Genomic DNA, 13,748 nt, shown 5'->3' with positions numbered 1-13,748 from the left:
ATCTGGAAAAGTCATTAAGCACCGCGGGTGGAGATTCAGGCCCTCCAAAACTCTGACTTTCACGTGAGAGCCCAAAGCTCATCGTTAGCAACAGACACTGTCAGCTGTTATACCGGAGGCGGTGGGCTCACTTTGTTTCGGAGGAGACCGTGCTCTGTGTCCTGCGGTGGTCCCTGCTCACTGCGCAAGCCTTGCGTGCCCTCCCTGGAGATGCGGCTGGCGCCTCCCTGTGCGGCTGAGGGGCTCCGGGAGCGCTCGCATCTCATCAGGCTGGATGTGGGAAAGACCAGCACTGTGGGGTCGGTCTTCCTGGAGCGACGGACGTGCTCTACAGCTGGATTGTGGTGACGGCCACACAACTTGGTAAATTTAATAAAAATCATTGAATTGTATGCTTAAAACACATGAATTTCAGGGCATGGATATTATATCTCAATATATTTTTTTAAAGACCTGTACTCAAATGTAAAATTTAATTATAATTCTTACTGCTCTCTTAGAGACATCATTAAGTGAAATTGCTATTACTCCACTCCAAGTGTCTGGTGGTCAGTACCCAACTACTAGCAGGCTCAGGACCACAAAAGTAGTTTTGACCTCAGGGTCCCTTCAAAGGATTTTAAGAACCTCTAGGGGTCTGCAGACCACATTTGAAGACCTGCTGCTTTAAACATAAAAGAGAATGCAGGGATTCAAAAACGGGCAATGAACATTTCTCCAATGAAGACAGACTGTTCAAAACGCCAACGGACCCATGAAAAGATGCTTACCATCACTAATCATTATGGAAATGTAAATCAAAACCACAATGAGATACCATTTCTCATTAGGATGCTTGCTATCAAAAAGAACACACTAAGTGTTGACAAGGAGGCCCTGGGTCCTTGCGCACCACGGGCGGGGATCCAACGTGCTGCTGCTGCGGCAAACAGCATGGAGGCTCCTCAAGGAATTAAAAATAGAATCACCATATGATCCAGTAATTCCAGTTCTGGGTACACACCCCCAAAATTTGAAAGTAGGGTCTTGAAGACACATTCGCATACCTATGTTCACAGTAGCAAAAAGATGGAAACATCAAGTGTCCATTGTTGGATGAATGGATGAACAAAAATGTGGTGTACACACAATGGAGTACTAACCTAGGAAAGGAAGAAAATTCTGACACCTGCTAAAAAACAGATGAACCTCAAGGACACCAGGAAATAAGGCAGTCACAAAAAAACAAGAATCGTATCATTCCACTCCTATCAGGCATGTAAAGTAGTCAAATTCAGGGGCAGTAGAATGGTGGTTGCCAGGGTCTGCTGGAGGGAGCAATGGGGAGTGATTGTTTACTGGCTACAGAGTCTCAGTTTTACAAGAGGGAGAGAATCCTACAGATGAATGGTGGGGGTGGCAACAAAGTAAATGTACTCAGAGCCAGGAACTGTATACCTGAAAATGGTTAAGATGGTAAACTTTACATTAGGCATATATTACTAAACTGTGTGTGTGTGTGTGTGTGTGTGTGTGTGTGTGTGTGTGTGTGTGTGTAAGAAAGGGGGGAGAAAAGGGGGAGAACAGGAAGGAGCAGAGACGAGGTCTGGCCCACAGAACGGATGGGCAGTACTGACAGCTGGCTCAATCAGAACCCAAAGTAGGACACAATTTAAAGAAAATGTTATTTATGCTTTTGCAGATAGTACTTTTTATCTTGATGATTCAACTTAAATACACTAGAAGTAAAAATACACCACAAACAAAATACTGGTGCTTAAAAATGTTTCCATTTAGGGGCACCTGGGTGGCTCAGTTGGTTTTAAGTGTCTGCCCTCAGCTCAGGTCATGATCTCAGGTCCTGGGATTGAGTCCCGTGTCGGGCTCCCTGCTCTGCGAGGAGTCTGCTTCTCCCTCTCCCTCTGCCTCTGCCTGCAGCGCCCCCTGCTTATGCTCGCGCTCTCTGTCAAATAGATAAAACCTTTGAAAAAATGTTTTGGGGCACCGGGGTGGCTCGGTTGGGCAACTGCCTTCGGCTCGGGTCATGATCCTGGAGTCCCCAGATCGAGTCCTGCATCGGGCTCCCTGCTCAGCGGGGAGTCTGCTTCTCCCTCTGACCCTCCCCCCTCTCATGTGCTCTCTCTCTCTCTCTCCTTCTCGCTCTCTCAAATAAATGGATAAATAAAATCTTTAAAAAAAAATTAAAAAATAAAAAAATGTTTCCATTTTTATTTCTAAGTACATTTCATTGTCAGTGGTCACAAATGCCAATGTATCCATTTGGGCAATTAATGATTAATCTGCAGAAATCTTTTAATAGAAATATAACTAACAAATTTTCTGAGGAAGAATTTTTCCTAAGGGGCGCCTGGGTGGCTCAGTCGTTAAGTGTCTGCCTTCGGCTCAGGTCATGATCCCAGGGTCCTGGAATCGAGCCCCGCATCAGGCTCCCTGCTCGGCGGGAAGCCTGCTTCTCCCTCTGCCACTCCCCCTGCTTGTGTTCCCTCTCTGGCTGTCTCTCTGTCAAATAAATAAAATCTTAAAAAAAAAAAATACACATACTCTTAAAAAAAAAAAAAGGAAGAATTTTAAATTAAGATAGAATTCACATACCATAAAATACCCCAAACTACAGTGCATAATTTAGTGAGTTTTAGTATGTATGCAGAAGGTATGCAACCATCACCCTAGAAGGAAGCTCCACACTCCTTGGCCATCACCCCCACTGCCCGCTCCCACTCCCTCCCTCCCCACCCAGGCTCTGCGGCCTAGACAATGACCAACCCAGTTCCTGCCTCTACGGAGCCATGCTGGATGGTTCGTATAGATGAAAATGCACAAGAGGGGGGCCTTTTGTGTCTGGCTTCTTTACTCAGCAGAATGTCCTCAAGGTTCATCCATGCTGTGGGGTCAGCACTTCATTTGCTTCATGGAGGCATAACATCCCACTGTGTGGACAGCCCACAATGTGTTTAACCATTTATGAACTGACGGACATTTGGGTTGTTTGCACCTGTTGGCTACTTTGACCACTGTTTTTATGAACATTTATGTACAAGTTTTTGTGAGGATGTACGTTTTCCTTTCTTGTGAGTAGAGACCTAAAAGCATAAGTGATCGGATCACTGGAGAGTTCTACCCTTTCCTGTTCTCCAGGCCGCCACACTGTTTTCCAGCAGCTGCACCATTTCGTGCTCCCACCAGCAGTGTGTAAAGGTTCCATTTCTCCACATCTCATCAAATGCAACAAACTCCATTTTATTTTTAAAGTGACTTCTCTTGCTAATAAATGGAAATTACACGGACTCATCTCAAATTAATACTAAGCTTATAAACTGAAGGTAAACAAAAACATTTTCACCCAAAAACTCTCCTAAGAAAAGAAGCAAGAGATAAGTTCTAAAACACCCAAAGAATCAATTTCTTTCTGTACTGTATCACACCACTCCGAGGAATAAACAAGTAAGTATGGGCAGAAAAGGTAAATATATACTTAAAAGCAAAGTCTGAAACAAGTTATTGATTATGCCCAATCAAGTTGCAAAGAGGGCCAGTTGCCACTAGCCTCGGATTTCTCTGCAGAAAGCCCTGCCCACTGGCCTTTGTCTCTGAAACCCAAGCTGAACATTTCGCTGGACTGTTGGAGGGGACCTCCCTCCTACTGCAATGTGGCCCTGGGGACCATGGGGTCCCTGGAGATGGTGCCCAGTCCTTGCCCACGAGGCATCTCCCAAGGATGCTGATTTGCAGTCCCAGCAATAACTTCACTTGTCTGTGTGCTTCTGTTGCTAAATTCTGGAAATAACTTCAGTGCTGTGACCCCACGCACCTGGATGGGAATCTCTCTGGTGTGGATGGAAGGCACTGCCTCCTGCCAGGGGAGACCCAGGCTAGTCCTGACGGGCTGGCCAGGATTCTGAACCACACAGTTTGACAACAGGGCACATACATCTACATACACATGTATGTATTGGTCTCTTTCTCTTTAATCTAGAAATTTCAGAGGTGGATTGACATCATTTATGCCCACATAATTATGGAAAAGAGGTCTTCTGCTTAAGTTAAAATTTTCTGAAATATTAATGTTTCAAATACCAAAACTTTTTTTAAGTAGGCTCCATGCTGAGCTCCAATGTGCGCTTTGAACTCAGGACCCTGAGATCAAGACCTGAGCCAAGTTCAAGAGTCAGACACTGAACCAACTGAGCCACCCAGGAGCCCCTCAAATACCAAAACTTTTAAAGAACTGTTAAGAACTGACTTCCTAAAACATACCAGAAACTTCTCTGCGTTCTCAGGGTGACCATGCTGCCCACAACATCACTGGCAGCCGCCCTCCTGAGGGCAGAACACACAAGGCTGCATAGTGGAACTCACCACACGCACGTCTACCTCCAATGAGTTTCCACTTGGCAGAAGCCATATCCGCATGTAAACGGCACAGGCCAGGAGCACTCACCCTGGGGAGGGAGCTGACCTGTGTCCTGAGCACACTGGCTCCTCGGTCCCTGTGCACCCTCTGCACCACATCATGTTGGGTGTAGGGAGAGGGTCCTTCAGGGGCCACTCAGGGCAGAGCCTGGCCTCTCAGGAAGATGGGGACTCCACCGTCCCCTACTGTCCCCCCCTCCCCGTGCCATCCACAAAGCTCCCGTGAGCCTCATCAAGTGCCTCTAAGAACTGAGGTCCAAGACCGCTCTCTGCCCCTCAGAGCCTCCCCCTTCCTTCTGGCTTCACATCAGAATTCTGGATCCAGGAGAAAGAAGTCTGGCCTCCGGAGCAGAGAGTGAATATCGTATACTTTGTACCTTGAACCTGGCCTCTGAATGGTATGGAATGTGATATTGGTGGAAGAGGAGTGGATAAGGCTGTCACATCTGGAAAAGAAGTACAGGAAGCTCTGGTGAAATTCAGACCGTACGCGCAGGCTGGGCCAGCGAGCAAGGGCACCCAGGGCCAGAGCGAGCCTAGGACAGACACAAACATCTCCTACCTGGGCAAGGAAAATGTGGGACTACTACTGTCACATGGCACAGAAACCCTTACACACCAGGGTTCCTGCTGCCATGTCCGGGTCGGCCCCGCTCGTTTATAGCCACTTGGTTCACACCATTCACCTTCCCAGAGGGAGTGGACCTTGCTGCACTCAGAGCCCCTCCATTCCAAACGAAGGGTGTACTTCGACACATTTAGCAAACAAGTGGCAACTTTCCTTACAGAGGTGGGAAAACTTCTGCACTGGTGCCTGGGCCATCTGGCCTGACAGCAAGGGAATGTTAAAGCTACGGTTCTGCTAGAAACAGCTGGGCTTGGTACCCCAAGTGTGAAAAGGGCGAGGCTGGCCCGCTCCGTCAGTCAAGTGAAGCAAGGACCCCCAAAACATCGATGGCACCACTGCCACTAACGGTCACAGTCTGGCCCCAAGAACAGCCGTGCACAGCTTCAGGGCTGAACCACCACCACAGTCCCGGGAAAAGCCAAGGTCACACAAGGCCCCTCAGACCATTACCTTTCATGAAGAATCGGCAGGTGGGTCGCGGCCTCACCTTCCTGTCACTGGGGTCCTTTACTTCGCCCTCCTCCAGATCATCATCCTGAAACAAGGGACAAGAGGACTTAAGAGGGAGTCACCAGAACCAGAGACAGGAGGTGGCAGGAGCAGCTGCCAACAGGCAGGGCTTCACATTTCCACAAGACTCGTGTCTTCGCTGCTCAGCAATTCACGTAAGTTTTCGCAACCTCAGATTCCTCAGCCAATACAATGGCTCGCTCCTAAGACCCAGGCATTACACAGGAACACCAACTAAAAACACCCTGTGAAGGAGGTAAGGAAGGCACAAAGCAGGGTTTCACCATACTTCCCTTCATTAGCAATGTTGGGCAGAAAATGGTTACACTTCAGGTTTTTAACACTTTCTATGTTTAAACGATACTTATAGAAAATACTTATGCTCCTTTTCAAATTTATTTTTATTGATTTTAGAGAGAGGGAGAGAGTGCATGCAGGGGGGAGGGACAGAGGGAGAGAGAGAGTCCCAAGCAGACTCCCCACTGAGTGCAGAACCCCCTGTGAGATCATGACCTGAGCCAAAATCAAGACTCGGACACTTAAACAACCAAGCCACCCAGGTGCCCCAAAATATTTTATGTTCTTAAAACTAAATGCTGTGGGGTGCCTGGGTGGCTCAGTCGGTTTAAGTGTCTGCCTTCGGCTTGGGTCATGATCTCAGGGTCCTGGGATCCATCGAGTTGCATGTTGGGCTCTCTGCTCAGTGGGGAGTCTGTCTCTCAAATAAATAAAATCTTAAAAACAAAAACTAAACACACTAGGGTGCCTGGGTGGCTCTGTCGGTGAAGCGTCTGCCTTCAGCTCAGGTCATGATCCCGGAGTCCTGGGATCAAGCCCCAAAGTCAGGCTCCCTGCTCAGCGGGGACCCTGCTTCTGGCTCTCCTCCTGCCCCTCCCCCTGCTTGTGCTCTGTCTCTCTCTCACTCAAATAAACAAACAAAATCTTAAAAAAAAAAAAAAAAGAACAAAATGTTCTGGTATATTTCAAAGTGGCTCCTTAAAAAAAAAATTAAATTAAACACCAACATCCTCCAAAAGTCTAGGGCTGGGGAAGAGGGAGGTCAGACTCAGACCCAGGCCCTTCTCTTCACAGTTCAGAGCTCCTTGGCTGTCAAGCTTTTTTTTTTTTTTTAAAGATTTTATTTATTTATTTATTTATTTATTTATTTATTTATTTGAGAGAGACAGAATGAGAGGCAAGAGAGCACGAGAGGGAAGAGGGTCAGAGGGAGAAGCAGACTCCCTGCCGAGCAGGGAGCCCGATGTGGGACTCGATCCCGGGACTCCAGGATCATGACCTGAGCCAAAGGCAGTCGCTCAACCAACTGAGCCACCCAGGCGCCCCGGCTGTCAAGCTTTAACATGATGCAGAGCCTGGGTGGGTCTCACCCTCAGGGATTCCAAAGGACAGCCGTGATCTACTGCTCTGTGCCCTGTCCAGCCCCCACTACCCTAGGGCCTCAGTCACCACTGACCTGCAGACACCCACCTGTGCCCCTCAGTTGAGACCCCAGGCCCAGGGGTCACCTACAGCCCAGAGCCAAGTATGCAGCCACCCTACTGACCTCTCTGGTGGGAGGTCCAAGACGGAGCTTCTCATTGCCCCTGTGTCCTAGCCTGTTCCAGGGCAGTCAGCTCAAGGAGTCACACAGGGCTCTCCTGCAGCATCACCCTCATCCAAAATACTGCCCAGTCCCACCTGGTCTAGGAGCCACTTCCTACCTGGTGCCACCCCACTCACTCTTGACTGCCCACACCCAGTGACCTTTCTGACCCTGGCCCGCCTTCTTCCTTCTCCGCTTCTGTTTACATGCGGCTCATCTCATTTTCAGATGACAGGTGAGTCTCCTTCCTCAGGGCCCCCCAGCTCCCTTCGCGACGGGTTCTGGCAGCACGGGTCATGGCCACCGCGGCTCTCTCCGCCTGAATGGGAGCTCTACCGGGCTGGACTGTGGCACGTACAAGCACAGCAATGGGCTTGTAGTCAATGGTAAGCACTTGTTGAAGGAAAAAATACTGAAGTCAAACCCTGGATTTACGATGACTTATTTTTAAAGCTTAGGTATTTGTATCATTTCTGCCTTGAAAATATTTACTTATTAAAAAAGCATTTTAGGGGCGCCTGGGTGGCACAGTTGGTTAAACGTCCAAGTGTTGGTTTCGGCTCAGGTCATGGTCTCAGGGTTGTGAGAATGAGCCCCATGTTGGGGTCCATGCTCAGCATGGAGCCTGCTAGAGACTCTCTCTATCCCTCTGCCCCTTCCCGCTGCACACACATGCACTAATAAATAAATCTCAAAAAAAAAAGGCATTTTATATACTGAAAAGAACAAATGCTGGAAAGTTATATCCTTTAAGAACTAAAAGATGACTTATTTTCTTTGAAAAAGATTAAATAATTTATTCAAGGACTTTTTTAGGTCCCCAAACGTACTCATCTTCTAACTGAAGTGTGTCCCCTTGGAGCACCAGCACCACCTCCCCACTTCCCAAACCACAGGCTGATTTCCTTACGTCTCAGAGGAAACGTGTTTCCTTCATGCGAGGGACAAAGCAGCGCTCTCCTCTGGTTCTTAGCATCTTCTTTTTACAACTGTCCTCACAGTGATGATCACTATGCTAACACCTTCCTGTGGTGTTTACATAGCTCAAATGGAGAGCAGATTCTTCATGGTCATTAGGAAAACAAACTCTTATGAAAGGTTACAACCTGTTCAAATCTCTCTGCTTCACTTGGAAATTAAGGAACAGGAGTTGCGATGAGGAGAGCAGGTCTGCAGTCAGGACTCACAGCAAGTGCACTAGATCAGATTTAAAGAGGTATTTCTGCAAAGCTGTGACTTTTAATACTTGGCAGAGCACAAAGGAGAACCACCCACCCATCTTCAGACTGGTGAGCAGTCATATGAGCCATATAAAGGAGTTCTGTGCAGCTGCTGAAAACGCTCTGTAACAGACCTAGCAACGCACGGTAAAGCACCCGCGATAGAACATCCACCCGGAGAACGCCCACTGGCCGCTGCCCCCCAGCCCCCACACCTGCTAGGATGGAGACGGACAGCTGTCCCTGGTTTATGGTCTGCTGGGTTTATGGTCTCCCCTTTAATTAAAACACAAACAAGATCAATAAATCACTCGGCAATATAATATCCCGAAATTTTCAACGAACCATTTAGTATGATGGCTTTTCAACTGATGAAAAATTAAAATGAGTTGTTAAATCTTGCAGAGTTTCATGCAAACACAGATCAAGAGAGGGGATTCTAAAGTCAAATTCACACCGCTCAGTTGTTGGTGGCTATCATGGTGAGTGTGTAATGCATGCGGATTCTTTCAGATTACCTGAATCACCTGATCATGTGGCTGCAGGCAGAGACAGTAGAGAGTAGGAGACAGGGAGAGGACCCAGTGGTCCAGCCAGAAGCAAACTGGTGCGTCTAAACACGGGACAGCACCCTTGACACAAAGGGAAGGAAACACACCAGAGATGGGAGGACGCGAGTCGGAAAAGTCAAAATCAAAGACCCACAAATACGTATCCGAGTGGTCGTCAAACCCAGACGGAAGGAATGGCTCTGGCAAGACCCAGCAACTGCAGGAGAAAGGAAGACCTTCACACAGTAGGAGCTGATGTTGGTGGGCTCCACCCACTCTTCTGAGAGAGGCAGAGGCAGAAACCAAGCCACAGGTGAGTCTGCTGTTAAGTGTGGCTTCCAGAACAGGTGAGAGACTACGGATTAACTAAGGCTCCCTGGGGCTTGGATGTCAGGGACCCTCGGCCCCCACTCCACAAACAAGCCAAGGTGCCATAAATAGTTGGCCCACGCTGTGTGCAAAACCCCACCCCTACAAGTACCACAAAGCGGTACTTGCAGAAAGGTATCTGCACGGGAAGGGTATTTTGGCAGCACACCAAACATATATAAAGGTCATTCAAGGTCTTAGTCACAAATTGTGTGGTTTAAGACAAAAGAATTTTAAGGGTTTATTGCACAAATTGATGTCATCATCAGGAAAACTACCAAGAAGGCAGAAAAGTTGGGGACGGTGGGGGTGACCCCACCGCATATCAGGTCACCTGTCCCAGTGACCCAAAATCTAAAAGTGAGAAAAAAGGCAGGACAATGTCTTATGACAGAAGAAAAAATACTTGGCTTTTTAGACTCTTCATTCAGCTGTTGGGCAATTCAGGGCCGGAAGGCTGCAGAGAGGAGGCAGGCAACAGGGGGGTGGAGGGGAGGTGCTCTGGGTCCCAGGGAGCGTGCTGGGCAAAGAAACTCTCAGGGACATTAGTGAATGCATATTTTTGAGGTGTAAGCCAAAATGCACATTTCCTCCTCATAATGCATCCAGGTAGTTCACTTTTGATGAGCGGGCTTGAAAGCAATAAGCCAAAACACCCTCTGGGATGTATACTTTCCATGAGGCCAGAGGCTACTTTGCAGGGATTCACTAAAGGGGATCAAGCCAAAGGACTGGTGAGAGCAGGCTGTTCCCAGACGCAAGCGCAGACCTCTGACAGTCAGAGGGTGGGGGGCAGCTGGGAGTGCAGCCGGCAGGGCCCAGAGCAGAAATCGGCAGAGAAGCTCCTGGAGGGCAGCCGTGCTCCCGTGAGGCTCTGAGTCACATCCACAGTGCCTCGCCCTCCCCTTGCTGAGGTCTGCCTGTCTCCAAGGGGGGTAACAGGTCCTGCTCTGCCCGGTCACTCTGGTAACAGTACAATGACCCTGGCACATCACAGGGCCCAGAGGGGCTGAGACCAAGAGGCACCATCCGTGGCGCGGGGAGGTGGGGAGGCTGGTTTTGCATAGCTGAATGAAGCTGTACTCAGGTCTCCTCAGCAGCACTGTTTCCAACTAGGCTGGGGGCCCCTCACAAGAAGGTGTGATGGACAGCAAAGCCAGCCAGCCAGCCAGCCAGCCAGCCAGCCAGCCAGCCAACCAACCAATGGTAGGATCTGAGGGGACAAGAAAGACAAACTAGATTTTTATTCCACATGCTTTTTCTAGGGAACCAGCCAATTTCTAGACAACGGGCATTTTCCAGGGCTGGCTCAGTTCAACCCAAGGTCCCACACGACTACACCTAAGTAGTGGCAAGCCCGCTGGTGCGAGGACAGCAGGGTTCTCCAGGACCTGTAGGGAGACACCTGACCCTATATGACCATGGAAAGGTAGGAAAGGAGCTGAATTTCCCCCTAAGACTTACTCAACAGTTGAAGCAAGAACTCACAACTGATCCTCTCTGAATGGGACACAGGCTGCCAAGGACCCCAGGGCCATAGCATCCTGGTAATCAGGAGCCCCCCCCCTCATTTTCTTGGGACGCAACAAAGCCACGCTTTTCACTCTGTGACACTGAGAAACCACATTCACAGGCAATCTAAACCAATAACTTCATCTTCTGCCTAAAATTTCACCCAAACTGATGAACGTGAGTTTCACAGCATCTCTTCCCTTTGGTAACCCTGTGGTAGAGGTACATTTTCCAAAACTGGAAGGGACGCATGGCTGGAAAACCTAAGGACACCTGCATAATCACGTCCTGACAATACCCTTTTAAATAAAATACCAAGCAAAGATTATTAACTTAGTTGTGAAAGATAAAAGATCTAAAATTCTGAGCTTGTAAGCACACACCCGCCCCCCCACAAAGTTCTGTTCGTGTGAACCAAAGTTAGATAAGCAATGTTTAAAACCCTATAAATTTACCAGGCATAGCCATGCTCCACCACCACGGTTTGAAATGGACTGAGCACATATGTACCAGCAGCCAACTAAGAAGTGTGGTGCTTACCATGAACCAATGGCTAAGTGCTTCACTAGCAACCTTTTCCCTCCTCCAACCCAAAACATTTGTGAGACCTATTCCACACACCTTTCATTGCCATGACTCCTGGACAGGCAGCATCTCCTTCCCTGGGGTACTTAAAAAACCCCTGATTATTTCAATGTGCTCTATTCCTCTTTCAACTCCTTTGAGTAAAAGTATTAGTCAGCAGGACTTTGGGCTCCCCCCACCCCCAAAACTCAACTTTTTTAAAGATCATGATTACAAAAGGAGTGCCTGGGTGGCACAGTTGGTTGACTCATGGTTTCGAGATCAAGCCCCACGTAGGGCTCCTTGCTCAGTGGGGAGTCTACTTAGGACTGTCTCTTCCCTCCCCCCACCACAAGCAAGCACTCTCTCTCTCTCTAATACATAAATAAATCTTTAAAAAAATGATTACTAAAGAGGCAAGAATATGCAATGGGGAAAAGTCTCTTCAACAAATGAGGTTGGGAAAACTGGACAGTAACATGCAAAAGAATGAAACTGGAACATTTTCTTACACTATATACAAAAAACAAACTCAAAATGGATTAAAGACCTAAATGTGAGACCTGAACCAATAAAAATCCTAAAGAAGAGCACACGCAGTACTTTCTCTAGCATCGGTTGTAGCAACATTTTTCTATATATGTCTCCAGAGGCAAGAGAAACAAGCAAAAATATACTGGGACTTTATCAAGATAAAAAACTTTTGCACGACAAAACTGAGAGGCAACCTATGGAATGGGAGAAGATATCTGCCAATGGCATATCCAATAAAGGGTTAGTAATATAAAGAAATTATAAAACTCAGTAACAAAAAAACAAATAATCCAATTAAAAAATGGGCAGAAGACATGAACAGACATTTCTCCAAAGAAGACCCACAAATACCCAACAGACACATGAAAAGATGCTCAATATCACTCACCATCAGGGAAATGCAAATCAAATCCAGAATGAGATACCACCTCACACCTGTCAGAATGGCTACAATTAGCAAGTCAGGAAACGACAGATGTTGGCAAGGATGCAGAGAAAGGGGAACCCTCCTACACTGTTCATGGGAGTGCAAGCTGATGCAGCCACTCTGGAAAACAGTACAGACGGTCCTCAAAAGGTTGAAAACAGAACTAACCTATGACCCAGCAAAGGCACTACTGAGCATTAACCCCAAAAACACAAAATACTAATTCAAAGGGATACATGCACCCCTACATTTACTGCAACATTATTTATAATAGCCAAGATATGGAAACAGCCCAAGTGTACATCAATAAATGATGGATAATGAAGATGTGGTGTAGGCACACCATGGAATACTACTCATCCGTAAAAAAAGAATAAAATCTTGCAATTTGCAACAACATGGATGGAGCTAGAGAGTATAATGCTAAGTGAAATAAATCAGTCAGAAAAAGACAAACACCACATGATCTCACTCAGACGTGGAATTTAGGAAACAAAACAAACGAGCAAAGGGAGAAAGAGAGAGAGGCAAACCAAGAAACAGACTCGTAACCACAGAGAACACCATGACGGTCAGCAGGGAGGAGGGTGGGGGGCTGGGGGAACAGGGGATGGGGATGAAGGGGTGCACTTGTCTTGAGGAGCACTGCATGATGTATGGAAGTGTTGAATCACTCTGTTGTACACCCGAAACTACTACTACACTCTATGTTAACTTTCCTGGAACTAAAATAAAAAACTTAAAAAGAAAGACAGATCATGATCACAGTCCTTTCAATAGGATTATACATCATAAAAACCCAACCCATCCGTGTCTGAGAGGATACGTTAGTGTTACCTTCTCTGTAACCTGAAAGTCAGAGTATTTCAATAAATTATAACAAAGTGTGATGGCTTGATCCAAGGCTGAGGTGTTTGGAGGCACAACCCCCTATGATCCATTCCTAAGGGTCTTTTCAGGGACACCTGCAAAGACGCTCGGCCCAGCCGGCACCCTTGCCAGAGGACGGGCTTAGGGACAAAGATAACCTAGAAGAGCAGACAAAACCTAAAGGGAGCTTCTGGAGCTCATCAGTCTCAAGAACTTAACAGGAACTGAAAATCCACGATGGTTTTAGTAGAATGTGACCTCAGGTATTACTTAAAGATAGCAAAAAGAAAGAGAGAAGTGATCTTTTTAATTGTTACACAAACCTAGAGCTCAAGTAAACAAAGTCAGGGTGAGGGATTTTAATGCACTCCACCCAGGAGCAGCAGACAGGGGAGGGTCCACAAGCTTCTGCCAGCTACCAAGCGGCAGAACCAAGTTTCCCGCATCTAGCCTAGTCCTCCCCCTTGGTTTTTGGCGCTCCCTAGCCACCAGAGTCCTGACTTCCCAGCCCTCCTGTGCCCTGTGTCCTGGACGCCTGACCCCCGCTCAC

At 47.5% G+C, this 13,748-nt stretch overlaps 1 protein-coding gene across 8 annotated transcripts in view; it reads right to left on the bottom strand.

The window, feature by feature from the left end:
• ZC3H18 (zinc finger CCCH-type containing 18) overlaps positions 1-13,748 on the bottom strand; it is a 60,689-nt gene that overhangs the window by 39,028 nt on the left and 7,913 nt on the right. For 6 of the 8 annotated variants that reach the window (XM_073882386.1, XM_073882385.1, XM_073882388.1 and 3 more), the window contains 2 exons: positions 5,489-5,573; positions 4,788-4,856 (listed from right to left, as the gene is read on the bottom strand). In XM_073882386.1, coding sequence (XP_073738487.1) covers positions 4,788-4,856; positions 5,489-5,573 — 154 coding nt within the window. The remainder of the gene's footprint in view (positions 1-4,787; positions 4,857-5,488; positions 5,574-13,748) is intronic. The other 2 variants (XM_073882389.1, XM_025860375.2) reach the window with 1 other exon arrangement.

This window comes from Callorhinus ursinus, unplaced genomic scaffold (genome assembly GCF_003265705.2).
Source record: "Callorhinus ursinus isolate GAN/ISIS: 27379988/994484 unplaced genomic scaffold, GSC_fseal_2.0 scaffold46, whole genome shotgun sequence".
Taxonomy (NCBI): Eukaryota; Metazoa; Chordata; class Mammalia; order Carnivora; family Otariidae; genus Callorhinus; species Callorhinus ursinus.
The sequence above is the reverse complement of the archived record's forward strand: the minus strand, read 5'-3'. Positions and strand labels throughout refer to the sequence as shown.